The sequence below is a fragment of the Camelus ferus genome, chromosome 26 (genome assembly GCF_009834535.1).
Source record: "Camelus ferus isolate YT-003-E chromosome 26, BCGSAC_Cfer_1.0, whole genome shotgun sequence".
In the NCBI taxonomy this organism is placed as follows: domain Eukaryota; kingdom Metazoa; phylum Chordata; class Mammalia; order Artiodactyla; family Camelidae; genus Camelus; species Camelus ferus.
In genome coordinates this window covers 5,548,679-5,562,047 of record NC_045721.1, presented here as the reverse complement: position 1 = coordinate 5,562,047, position 13,369 = coordinate 5,548,679, and the positions used below count along the sequence as shown (strand labels likewise).

Genomic DNA, 13,369 nt, shown 5'->3' with positions numbered 1-13,369 from the left:
TAAATGTCTCCAAAAAAATTAAAATTAAAAAAAAAAAAATCCAAACCACCTTTAAGCAGCAGTACTGCTGAGGTTTTAAGCAGTTTGGTCTAACGTTACCCGCTCAAAATCTCCAAGCCTCTGTGTTCTGATAAGAAGCACCCAATAGTACCAGCCAAGTGGATCTCACTGCTGAGAGTTTATGCATTGAAGGAGCTGGGATTGGAGAGGGCTGTTCTCGTGTGACAGGGGCCCCTGTGAAAACCAAAGAGCTTTCAGCTAGAGTCCAGGGCCCTACTTAGGAGACGGGAGCTTGTGGGAGCCTCTTCATTCCAAGATCCTGGTGTGAGTGCGTTCAGCACTACGAGATGACGTTTCCGTGATCTATGCAAAATTTCATTTCGCAAGCCCACCCCCTGGATTCCCGGGACACTGCATTGGGTCCACATAATACCAGGCTAGTGGAGATCATCCCAAATCTAAACTTTCCGAACAAGTGGGAGTGACTGGGTGTGTTTGGGAGCCTTGCGTCCCCAGGCCTCATGGGTATATGAACCATGCAGAGGATGCTGGAGCCTTGCAGGCCAGTTGGTGAAGGCAGGACCTGGGATCATGTATTTCTCATATGCTCCCAGGCAAGCATATCGCTCCTTCTGGTCCATGAGCCCCACTTGGAGGGGCGACATTGGAGGCGATGGTGTTGTTCTGGAACCTGTCAGCAGCTCTTTGCCCTTCTTCCCTCTAGCAATTCAGTGAAGTTTTCCAAACTGTTATCAATCGTTCTCAGTACGTGGTTCACTGCGGCAGGATTCATCCACCTGGTAAGCATCTCATCAAACCCCCTGATGATGCCAGTGAGCATGAATGGCTTTTCTTTGAAAAATGGAGGCACATCTCCTGAGCTCCTGTCTCCATCCCTGTAACCAGGGAGAGGTCCATCTTTCTACTTCCCTTCTCTGGGTTTTCTCTCCTCCCCATATTTTTCACAAACATGTATCTCCTACACTCAAGGGATGAGTGTTCCCTCTTCCAACTTTCAAAACCTGCTTTTAGGAAAGGATTTGATAAGCTTCCTCTTCCAAAGGTATAAACACTAGGTAAAATGTGTTCCTGTATCTTCATAGGGGCTCCAGCATTTAGAAAAAAGAATAAAAAGTCAGAGATGAAACCAATGAGAGAATTTGGCTTTCAATAAAAGCTGCAGAGTTGTGGGGGAGCAGTTTCTCAGTTGCACAGGGGAACTTTGGGGCTTTCTTGGTTCTCTTGGAATCAGTCTGTTTACAAAGCTGCCTCCTTTGCCTAAAGGGAAGGCTATTTCTTATCCCACATAATCAGCAACAAATTGAATGGTTCTCAACAAGAGGAAAGAAACTCCTGGATTTCATTGCTGAAGAACAGGTATTAGAAAATGCAGAAACTGAAGTGGAATATTAAAAGCCCACAGAGACCTTTGAGAAAAGCAAAACAAAATAAAAACTAGAGCAGAAGTCTTTTCCACTTGAGTCTTTCTCTCAAAATTAATTTTTAAAAATGACAAAGAAAACAAAAAAAAAAGTAAAAAAAAACTTAACTATGTTCAGTTCATCAAGAAAAATGTCCAACACCAAAAGCAAACTGTGATGTGAACCTTCAAGAAACAGATAGAAACTGCGAAACATGAAACAGGTAAGCAATAAGGATTTACTGTGTAGCATAGGAAATTATATTCAATCTCTTGTGATAACCTGTAATGGAGAACAATCAGAAAAAAATTAACTGAATCGCTATGCTGTATACCTGAAACTAACACAGTATTTTGTAAAATCAACTTTGATTGAAAAAAAAAGAGAGAAATCTGAAACCATCACCTCCTTCTCACCATGCAAGCAGGAGACAGATTTCCCTAAAAAGAAGTGTAACGGCAGTAAAGGTGGATCCCTGCAGGGGAGAAGCAATCACCACTGTCCCTGTGGTGGGAGGGGACGGCTCAGTGGTAGAGCGCATGCTTAGCACGCACGAGGTCCTGGGTTCAATCCCTAGTCCCTCCATTAAAATTTAAAAAAGTAAATAAACTTAATTACCTCCCTCCAAAACAGAAACAAAAAAGCAAACCAGTGTGCCTGTAGAGATCTGCTGGCCGTCACAGAAAGGAGGGCAGGAGAACGCTAAAAGAGAAACCATGGTAACAGTATTTCTTTTTGCCTTCACTCGTGGTTCTAATGAGGGGCTCTCATTCTGAATGTGGCCTATAGGCATATTTTATCAGACCCGATGTATCTGTATTTTCTATATTCCACTTTTGTATGGGTTGCTAACTTTTTAGGAGAGCTCACATTAAAAACCTGGATTTCTGGATTATTTGTGAAAATCACAAGTTTCTGACAAGCCACTCTCCCAAGCCACCAACAGTCCTAGTTGAAGAGTAGTGGCTCCCTGTAAATATCTCGTGCTTCTGGGTTGAACACCAGTCTCTGTTAGACTCCCTTGCATCATCAAAGTCCCTTGCTCAGCCCCTCTAAGCATGGGGACATTTGCTTCTGTGGGACATCCAGTACCCCAGCGGAGGAGCCCTCCACCGAGGATGCATAGAGAAGCAATCAGACAGCTTGGAACTTAGGGCTATCTACTGTGAGTCACACCAACACCTGGAATGTTTGAAACCTAGAAAACCTATATCCCAGAGCAAAAAAATAAAAAATAAAAAAAAATTAGATTTTGTCGCAAGGGTATTTGAAGTGACAAACTAAAATAAAAGCGATTCAGTTATACATATACATACATATATATTTTTTTCAGATTCTTTTTCATTACATGTTATTATAAGAAACTGAATATAGTTCCCTGTGCTATACAGTGGGTCCTTGTTGTTTATCTGTTTTATACATAGTAATGTGTATCTGTTATTCCCAAACTCCTAATAGGGTGTTTTTTTAATTGAAGTATGGTTGATGTAAAATACTATATGAGTTACAGTTGTACAATATAGTGATTCACAGTTTTCTAAGTTTATACACCATTTATAGTTATGATAAACTACTGGCTAGATTTCCTGGGTTGTACAGTGTATCCTTATGGCTTATTTAAGAGTTTGTTTTTAATCACTGGAAAGATTTTTGCAGGGAGGGAGGGAAATAATCTGGAAAGCTCTTTGGCTTTTCCTTAGACACTAGCCTTCATGTGCTTAAGCTCGCTGAAATGAAGGGCCCACTTAAGTGCTTCTGTCCTTAGTGATGGGCCTGATCTGCTGAAAAGCAAGAATGAGTCATAACTGCCCAGTCTGCGAGCCTCTAGTCCCCTGGATGCAGGATGTGGGCATGTGTGCACTGAAAAGAGAGAGATGTGGGCAGCCTTCCCCCCTGTGAAGCACCCCTGTATGGGCTTAAGCTTCGTGCCCCCTCAGCAGTAATCACAACAAAGGGAAACCAGACTTCACCATTGCTACCTGCAATATTTGCAAACCCTTCACGACAACCTCTGGGAATCATTTAACATTTCATCTAGATTGAATTCAGTGGAACTAATCCAGTGTTTTGCCTGTTCTTTGTAAACTTATCCCTGGATTACATTCAGAGACCTTTGCTGAGTCTTCTCTCTTTGGACAGGTGGAGAATTCTGGTGATCCCTGGCTCAGAGGTAGAAATTCACAGAATATATCGTATTTTGACTCCATTTACCTGGTCATGGCGACAATGTCCACTGTCGGCTTTGGAGATGTGGTAGCCAAGACATCCCTGGGACGGACTTTCATCATATTCTTCACTTTGGGGAGTTTGGTAAAGAATATTTTTAATATCTTTTGACTATAGCTACATAAACCAAAGACGTTTGGTTAATGGTGAGAAATAAAGGTTTGAGAGTGAATGTTGCACTATTCAGAACAGGTGTCAAATGAAAATGAAGAGATCCATGCATCCCCTGTTTTCCAAATCACATCCTTTGGAGTGCATGACGTAATCACCTGATGGCCAGGGATAAGGATGGTAGACAGAGGAGAGCAGACTTTCCTAATTAGCCTCTACATCGGTTTGCACAACCCCATCTTCCTTCATCTTCTGCCCATCAGATTAAAGTCCTTCTTCCAAAGAGGAAGGGGATTTGAGATTTGACCTGCAGGAACTACTGTTCTCTCCAGCCCAAATGAGTAAGCGCTTTCCAAACCAGCATTGTACTTCAGATAACTGAACATCTATGTTTGGTTCAAGAGTGAGTCAAGGACAAAGGACACCTCTCATTCTTTTGGCGACCTTCATCTCAGTTCCTTAAGAAGCATCCCCAAGTTCTCCACTCCACCTTTCTGATATCCCCTGTCCACATCGTGGTTACTTCCCTTCATTTCAATCATTTTCCCTTAACCTCATTCTGTTCCATATGCTTTATTTTTTTTCCCCCAAAGCCCCAAATAATACCAAGTGAAAATGTCAGAGGGGCAACTAGAAGTGAGGACAGGACAGAGAGTGTGGGGAGGTTGCCCTACTGCATGTCTTGGCTCTCAGCTTTTTAAATGCTGAAAAGCATTTTATTCAATTTTAACCCAGTCCAAAGGTGGCAGTAAGGAAGAAAATTGGTCTCCCTTTAAACATAAAGATCACAGTCATGCCCTTCCTGGATGAGAGCAAGTTGTATGTACCTTCTTTCTTCTTTATAACCTTGGAATTTTGAGGTATCCTTGAAAGTAATGAGACTTAAGGTTTTATTTGCTGATCATTTTAAGGTACTGTTTGCGAGCTACATCCCTGAAATGGTGGAACTTTTTGCCAACAAGAGGAAATACACCAGTTCCTACGGAGTGGTCAAAGGGAAGAAGTAAGTAGCTTTCAAGTATAATTTCTACAGTTTGAGATGTTCTGCTGGTCACTCTCTCTAAATACCTGTTGTCTGGCTGAGGTGACTATGTTGGCAAGGTCCTTCATTCTCTATCAAGGGCTGTGCTAGAATAAATACCATAAGTAGATGATACTTGCTATTTGATACTTACTGTATAGATGTTTGCAAGAAGATTAAACAAACTAAAGTGACAGTGTTGTCATTCAGAGTGACATGTTGACTGTGGCGATAATTCTGCACTCCTTATCACCATCTGTCCCCTTACATCCATTCCTAATGGTCTTACTCATTTTAATCATGTGGTTGACTCATGGCTAACTTTACATAGCGGATCAAATTAAAGTCACAGTTCGAATTTAAAATAATTCATTCACGGCAGTTGTCTTAGTCCAAAGTCCCCTAAAGCATTGGGGCTCATGCACAGGAAGAGGCTGGCTAGAGGGAGGGGCAGTTCCAGCCTCTCCTGCAGTACTTCCCAGATCCCGTTCTGTCCATGCCACAGCTGCCTGTTCCAAGGAGCAAAATGGCGCCGTTTTCACACTTCTTCTCTGTGGATATATGTTACCTCCATTTCCATCATGATTTTTCACATCTAAGAAGAAGATGGTTAAATTGGAGATCTTGAATTCGACGTGATTCTTTTTTATTTAGACTCTTTTATCTGCTGTAGAGGAAAGAGCCCCAGTAGAGGGAAGCTCCTTTGGAGTGATGTCCTAACATAGCTGGATGAAAACCAAGATTCACACAGGAGTATGAAGAGGAAAGTGAAAAAAAAAAAAAAAAAGGAAAGAGAGGGAAAGAGGGAGGAAGGAAAGAAGGAAGGAAGGACGGACGGACAAATATTGAAAACAGTGAAATAAACTAGATAAGCCAAGGTCTGACCCAGTTCATCTCAGGAAAGGGGTACGGGACACATGCTAAATCAGCCAATCAGATCTGGAAAATTCAAGGTTCACTTAGGCTGAAATCATGCTTTCAGTTTCCTTAAATGACTAATGGGGGACAAATAGCTTATATATATATATATATAGTCAGCCTAAGGAAATTGACAGTGATTTTCACCATAAAAGTTGCATGTGTATATTTTTGGACCTGTCCTAGATGTCTCTCCATTGGACTCATTTGTTTTTTTGGTGACTACTAGATGATTTTAGATGCAGAAGATAAACCAAAATAACCTTGATTCTGGTGCTGCGTCAACCACAGAATTTGACTGTGGGAAAGTCGATGCGCCATTCCGAGTCTCTGCCGTTCCTCGGTGAAAAAAGACAGGAGTCAGTTGGAAAATCAAGTGACATTAACACACACGCAAGTCCCTTATAAGCTACAAATAACCAGGAAAAACTTTCAGTTACTATAGTTATCCCTGTATTCCTGAAAAGCTACGTGTAATTCAACTGTGTGGAGTCGTTCCCTACGCGAGATGAACCAGACTCTGCGGAAATCTGATGCTTCTTTTGTGTATTGGAGACGCAGTCCTTGATGTTTCTAACTTTAAAATCTAGGTGGTGCAAATACCAAATCTATGTAGAAGTAAGTTTAAGCTACTTGCCCGGCTCTGAATCTAGATGCAGAGGTGGGTCCTTCTATTCCCACAGACCCACCTCCACGCCCTTGCCTCCTAGGTTCATTGTGGTCTGTGGGAACATCACCGTGGACAGCGTGACGGCTTTCCTGAGGAATTTCCTCCGACATAAGGCAGGGGAAATCAACACCGAGATCGTCTTTCTGGGAGAGTAAGTGCATCTGTGTGGCTCATGGGCTTGAAATAGGTGTCAGTATTTTTAATGGAAGAAAATTACCCTTGCAGTATTTATTTTTTAAATCATGAAATAATAATAATAAACAGGAAAGAAAGAAAAAACAGTTCATGGCCAGAGTTAACCGCAGAAAATATTTTGGAGTAGATCTTGCCAGATGTTTTTCTGTATCTGTGCTAATATTATTTAAGTGATTCCCTATCATTTAAGATATTCTGCACTTATTATTATATACGACTATAATTTTGTGCACTGCTCTGTGCAATTCACAATTTTTTTTTTTTTGGTGGGGAGGTAATTAGGTTTCTTTATTTCTAATTAATTAATGAATTATTTTAACGAAGTATTAGGGATTGAACCCAGGACCTCGAACACACTAAGCACACACTCTACCACTGAACTATACCCACCTCCCCAATTCACAATTATTATTCTAAGTGTTAATTCTCAGAATTGGAAATGTGACGTTCAGTAGACTGAGAAAGGACTGTTTTCAATGGTTTTTTCGTTCTATGTGCTCTATCTTTTCACAAGCACAGTCTGAGACAAATATTTTGTGAAACACTGGGAAATGCACATTTAATACAAAAAGAGTTTTAAGTAGGCACAATGGCTTCTAGTTGTTTTATTTTTACAGTTTTGGTTCCTAGTGAGATTGAGCAATTTTGTGTGTTTTGATGATTTGCCTTTTTATTGGAATTCCTCTCTATTCCTTTTTTCTTCTTTTCTATGAGTAGGGTCGTCTGTGACTTTGCTGACTCTTAAACATGCTTAATATATTTTGATATTAGCTGTTTTGTGTCATCTGCTGTAAAAATTTTCTCCCCCTTTGCCTTTTAATTTTTGTGTGTTTTATTTTAGTAAGCATTTGATTGACACATGCTTCAAGCCATCACTCTTTCCTTTTGGCTTCTTGCTTTTCTGGCATTCTTAAACCTAACCTCTGTTCTAGAATTAAGTAAATACTTCTCTAGCATTTTTAGATTCTTGCATTGAAATGTTTTCCATTTGAGCTTGCCGGAATGGACTTTGTGTAATGTGCAGGGAATAGAATTCTTTAGTTTTTCCAAAATGGTCAATCAGTTATCCAGACATTACTAAATAAATCAGTCAGACATGAAATGACATTTTGATCTTACTCAGGATTGCATGTGGGATCACCTGAACCTTCAGGCATTTCATAACTGAACACTGAATTTTTTGCTTTATGGCATCTTCAACCCACCATTACCTTGGGCTCTCGTGTGTGAGATAACCCATAAGCACTTCGAACTCCTTTATGGTCCTGTTCATGGACAGTCAGCAAGTCTGCTTCGGTATCATCAGCATGCCTATATTTTCAGTAATTTGTGCGTTACTTAAATCCTTATTTTAAAAGAATTTTGAAAAATCAAAGTGCTAATACCAGAGATAAGAGGCTAATCCTTGTAATCCAGTTGAGACAAAGAGGAAATCATTAGATGGACAGAAAGGGACGTCTTTTATCCTCTGCTGTATTTACATAGACTAATGTATGTTGTAGGGACTTGTCAAAATAATGAATGAAGTTTTTTAAATGGTGCAGAATGTCAGAAGTACCTGTCTAGAATTTTGCCAATTGCATCTATACTCCGATGACTCCAAAATTTACATTCTCCACCAGACCTTCTCTGTGGCTTCAAATTAATTTCTTCAAAATTCAAAACTAATTGCCTCCTGGATATTTCCACCCCAGTGTTTCAAAAGCCTCTTAGACTCAAAATTTTCGAGAGTAAATTCATGATCTTATGTCCCCTTTTCTATCTCACAAGGCAAATTAAAAAAAAAATTAATAAGAAGGAAAGGAAACAGCCTTTCCTGTCTCAGCACTGCAGGTCCTTAAAACAGAAAATGAGGTGTTGCCTTTGACAATTCTGTCTCCCTCAAGCCCTGTGTACCCATTCATCAGTATTATCAGTTTTGTCTCCTAAATAAATCCTTGGTTTCAGAAATAAAAATACTCTATTTCTACCATTCGGCTCTGCTGTCACAGCCCTGTTCATAGTTCATGTCTTGTCTCTCCTGAATTTCTTGTGAAGGCCACTTTATTGATTTGTTCTTTTGGCTCAGAAGCCCTTTTACTTCATAGGACCGATGTATCTTCATCTTCCAGCACTCAGAGCCCTTTCCCAGCCACACTCTCTAAGTTTACATCTTCTTCTGTCTCATGACTCCGCTTACTTCCTCTAATCAGTGACCACAGTCTGTGATTGTGGCAGATTGTCCCTCGATGCAGAGGTTAACAGTGCCTTCCCTTACTGTGCGTTCACGCTGCTTCTCTCCATAGAGGGGGCCCCCCTCTCGCCCCAGTTTGAATCCGGGTTGGCCTTTGACTTAATTTGATAAATAGAGTGCAGCAGAGGTGACTGCAAATTTCAGAGGACTGACAGTTCCAACTTCCACTCTCTCAGAGCCCCGGGCTACCATGTAAAAAGTCAGACAAGCTTGTCGGGGAGAAGGCCCAGCTGCTCTCAGCATCTCCAGCCACACAGTGGAAAATTCAGTCATATGTGTGAAGTCATTTCAGACAAATAGACCCACATGAATGGCCATCCTCAACACTATATGGAGCAGAAGAATTACCTCGCTGAGACCAGCCGCCCCACAAGATCATGAGAAATAGTATGTCCTGATTGTTTTAGGTCAGCAAGTTCCAGAATGATGTGTTTGCAGAAAGGGCTAGCTGATACAAACCGTGGTATTGGAAGTGGGGGGCTCTGGTAACAAAAGCCAGAATGGCCAAAAAGAATGGGGCCTTTTCCTTGGAACTGGAGGCAGGTAGAGGCTGGAAGGGTTGCAGTGAATACTCTCAGAAGAGGCAGGAAAACCCATAAGGAGATTGCCCTTGAGTACCGGGAAAAGAGCAAAATTTGGGTAACAGTGTCACCAAAAATAACATGTAAGATAGAAAATGTGCCTAATAAAGTTGTAACACTGCATAAGAAACTTTCCTGGAGGAAAGCTGTGTGTCGTCTGCCTCAGTATAATCATGTGTGATAAGGTATTGTAAGAAAATTGAGCTAAAGAGGAAACTCTTTAGTTTTTCAAGCAGAACTTAAAGGAAATATAAAAGGACCAGAACAGTCTCTCCGAGAGTTGCACGTGAGTCATTGGAACATAGAAAAAAGATCTCAGAACTTCCATTTATTTTTAAAATAGCAAGGTAATAACTAAGCACCATGTTTAACACCATTTACCCCAAATCATAACTCAGACAATTACATAGAATTACAGTGTACGTTAAAATGAATTATTATAATGTGAACATGCGTGTAACCACCACTCAAATCAAGATACGTTCTATTGCCAGCACCCTGGTATAAGATTGCCCAACTGTAGCCCCATCTTCAGTCCCTAGAGGTAATTTTGATTCTGACTTTATATCTTCTATTTATTAATTGTCCTATCTCTGAGCTATACCCTATGTTTATTTAGAGAATGTAAGTTTTTCCTGTTTTTTAAAGTTACATAAATGAAATATGAATTTACTCACCTCAGTGTAATATTTGTACGAGTCATCTCGGTGGGAGCTGGATAAAGCTGGGCATATTCATTTTCAATGATCTGTAGTAGACGTTCCATTTTATGAATACGCCACCATTTTTCTTAATCCGTTCTACTGTTGGTTGACATTTCTCCTCACTTTTCAGCTATTATGAAGAATGTTGCCTTGAAAATCCTTGTCTATGTGTCCTGGTAGCCAGGAGTAAAATTGCAGGGTGGTAAATCTCCCTGTAATAGAACTGTCAGTTGTCCAAAATACTCCTTCTGGTCTGCACTTCCACGAGCAGCCGTGAGAGTGCCCCTGGCCCTGCGTCCTTACTACCACTGGGAAATGTAACTGCACATCCTACCTAACACTTAGAAGCATCAGTCTTTGTAATTTTAGCCATTCTTCTGGATAGTGTTTTATAAGACACTGGTATCTTATTGTGGTTTTTATTCTCATTTTTCTGGTTAGTAATGAGGCCAAGCATATTTTTATATGTATAAGCCATTTGGATTCCCTCTTAAGAAATGGCTGTTACCTTGCCCATTTTTATCCTGAATTAAATGCAGATCTGCTGATGACAAGCTTTTTTTTTTTTTTTTTTAAATGTAAAGACATCTTTATTTTCTCTTCATTCTTTGTTTTTGGAAAGTCTTTTGGGGAGGAGTGGTAATTAGGTTTATTTATTCATTTATGTTAATAGAGGGACTGGAGATTGAACCCGGGACCTCGTGCATGCTAAGCACACACTCTGCCACTGAGCTATACCCTCCCCTCCACCAAAGCTCATTTTAAAGATATAGAGTTCTAAACTGTTGGTTTTTATCCTTAAGAACCATGCAGGTATTATTCTGTTGATTTCTGGCTTTGGTTGTTGCTGTTAAGAGGCCTGCTAAACTATCTTCTTAAATGAATTATCTTCTTAAAAGAGTGTGTGTTGTACTTAATATGAAAGTATGTTATACTTTTACTCTGATGTTTGAAGGATTGAATTTCTCAAAAGTTAGTGTGTTTAGTATTCATGAGTCTTCCTGAGTCTCTGGATTGGTGTTTTCCACTATTTCTGGAAGATTCTCAATTATTTCTTCAAATATCGCCCTTGTCACTATGTGCTTTCTCCTCCTTTTCTAGGAATCCAATTATAAGTGTGTTAGCCCTCTTTTACTGTGCCAGATAAATTTCTTACCCTCTCTTTTGTATTTCTCCTCTTTTTTGTATCTCTGTGTTACATTCTGGAGAATTTACTCTGACCTACCTTGCAGATTCTTACTTCTCACTTCTATCTGCATTTAATTTACTTACCAACCAACCCATTAATTGAGGTGTTTTTTTTTTAACATTTTTTATTGATTTATAATAATTTTACAATGTTGTATCATATTCCAGTGTAGAGCCCAAGTTTTCAGTTATACATGTCCATCAACAGATGACTGGATAAAGAAGATGTGGTATATTTATACAATGGAATACTATTCAGTCATAAAAACTGACAACATTGAGTTTTTAATCGCATTGTCTAGTTGTTTGCTTTACGTATTAAGAAAAAATCAAATTCACTTTTGTATATTAACCTTCAGTTAATCCAAATTGTTAACTTAGCCTCTATTATTTCTAATTTTTTCTGTAGTGTTATTAGGGGTTTCTATGTAAATAATCATATAATTTCAGATAAAGACAGCTTATTTCCTTCATTCCAGCTTTGCCTTATGTTTGCAGTTTATTTTCCTATTGCAGTTGCTAAGACATCAAATATAATGTTGGGGGGAAATGCAATGACTTTTCCAATATTTTCCCACTAAGGTCACCTTTTCTATTTTAGAGAAACCCTTTATTTGGTTAAGGACACTCTCTTCTATTCCTAATATACCATGAGTTATATGTCTTGACTGTGAAAAGATACTTGATTTATCAACTTTTTCTCTGCATCGGCTGTGGAATTTTTCACCTTTAATTTGTTAATGTGGTGAATTATATTAATAGTTTTGGTATAATGGTTATTTTGGTTTTGTAGTATTAGTTGGGAACCATTCTCTCTTTTTAAAGTATTTGAAAGACTTTGTATAAAAATTGAATTATTTGTTACTTGAAAGTGTGGTAGAAGTTGCTCATTAAGCTGTTTAAAACTTGTGGTTTTAAAATTTTTGTTTGGTGTGTGGGTGTTTCTATGTGTTTTGTTCATATTTGTTTGTTTTGAGAGATTTTAAACTAAATTTCAATTTCTTTAAATCATATGACCATACAGAGTTTTTTGTGCCTTCTAGAAGTTGTTCTGATAAGATATATTCTTAGTAATTTGTTTATTTTGTCTTAGTTTAAAAAGCTGTTGCATTTGGTTTGTTGATGTATTCTTTCATTATTATTTTTTATCTCTATTTTATCTTCTTCATTCAATATTGTGAGTCATTATTGTCTTTTTCCCCTCCATCAATTATACCACAGCTTTGCCTATTATATTAGTGTGTTTTTTTTCCCAAAGAACCAGCCTTTGTCTTTGTCGCTCTTCTCTGATTTATCTTCCTTTTCTATTTCACTGTTTGCACTCTTGCTTTTATTGTCTCTTTCCTTCTTATTTCTTTGGGTCTATTCCAATGTTAATGTACAAAGCTGTCATCTTTCCCCTAAAAATAGCTCTTAATGCATTCAAAGACTTAGATATTTAGTGTTTTCAACATAATTTATTTCTTAGAATTTTATTACTTGTAGTTCAATTTCTTCTTAGCTCATAAGATTTTCAGCAGTCTGTTTTTCAAAATTTCCAAGTATGATGAATATTGAAGATGTTTGTTATTAACATCTACTTTAATTGCGCTGTGAACAGAGATCATAATATGTATGGAAGCTATTTTTTGCAGTGTGTTGAGGCTTTTTGATAAAGTGTGTTGATATTTTGATAAATATCTGTGTGCCCTTGAAAAAAATTAAGATTATTTGCAGTAGCTAAGATATGGAAGTGATCGAATCTGTGGATGAATGGATAAAGAAAATGTGGTATATGATATGAATATCATTCAGCTCTAAAAAAGGAAGGAAATCCTATCACTTGCAATAACATGGATGAACATGGAGGGCATTATGTTGGGTGAAATAAACCAGACAGAGAAAGACAGATGCATGGTATCACTTATATCTGGAATCTTTTTTAAAAAAAAAGTCACATTTAATAGAAACAAAGAGTAAAAAGATGGGTTGCCAGAGGCTGAGGGTTGGGGGAAAGAGGGGGAGTTTGATAAAAGGATACAAACTTCCAGTTTTAAGATGAATAAGGTCTGAGGATCTAACATAAAACATGTGACCATAGTTGATAACACTGTGTTGTATC

General features: G+C 38.7%; 1 protein-coding gene across 1 annotated transcript in view; it reads left to right on the top strand.

Moving 5' to 3' along the window:
• The window catches only part of KCNU1 (potassium calcium-activated channel subfamily U member 1), a 57,605-nt gene that overhangs the window by 19,621 nt on the left and 24,615 nt on the right, over positions 1–13,369 (top strand). The window contains exons 8-11 of the mRNA XM_032468391.1: positions 725–800; positions 3,561–3,731; positions 4,670–4,761; positions 6,408–6,518. Of these exons, the coding sequence (XP_032324282.1) occupies positions 725–800; positions 3,561–3,731; positions 4,670–4,761; positions 6,408–6,518 (450 nt within the window). The remainder of the gene's footprint in view (positions 1–724; positions 801–3,560; positions 3,732–4,669; positions 4,762–6,407; positions 6,519–13,369) is intronic.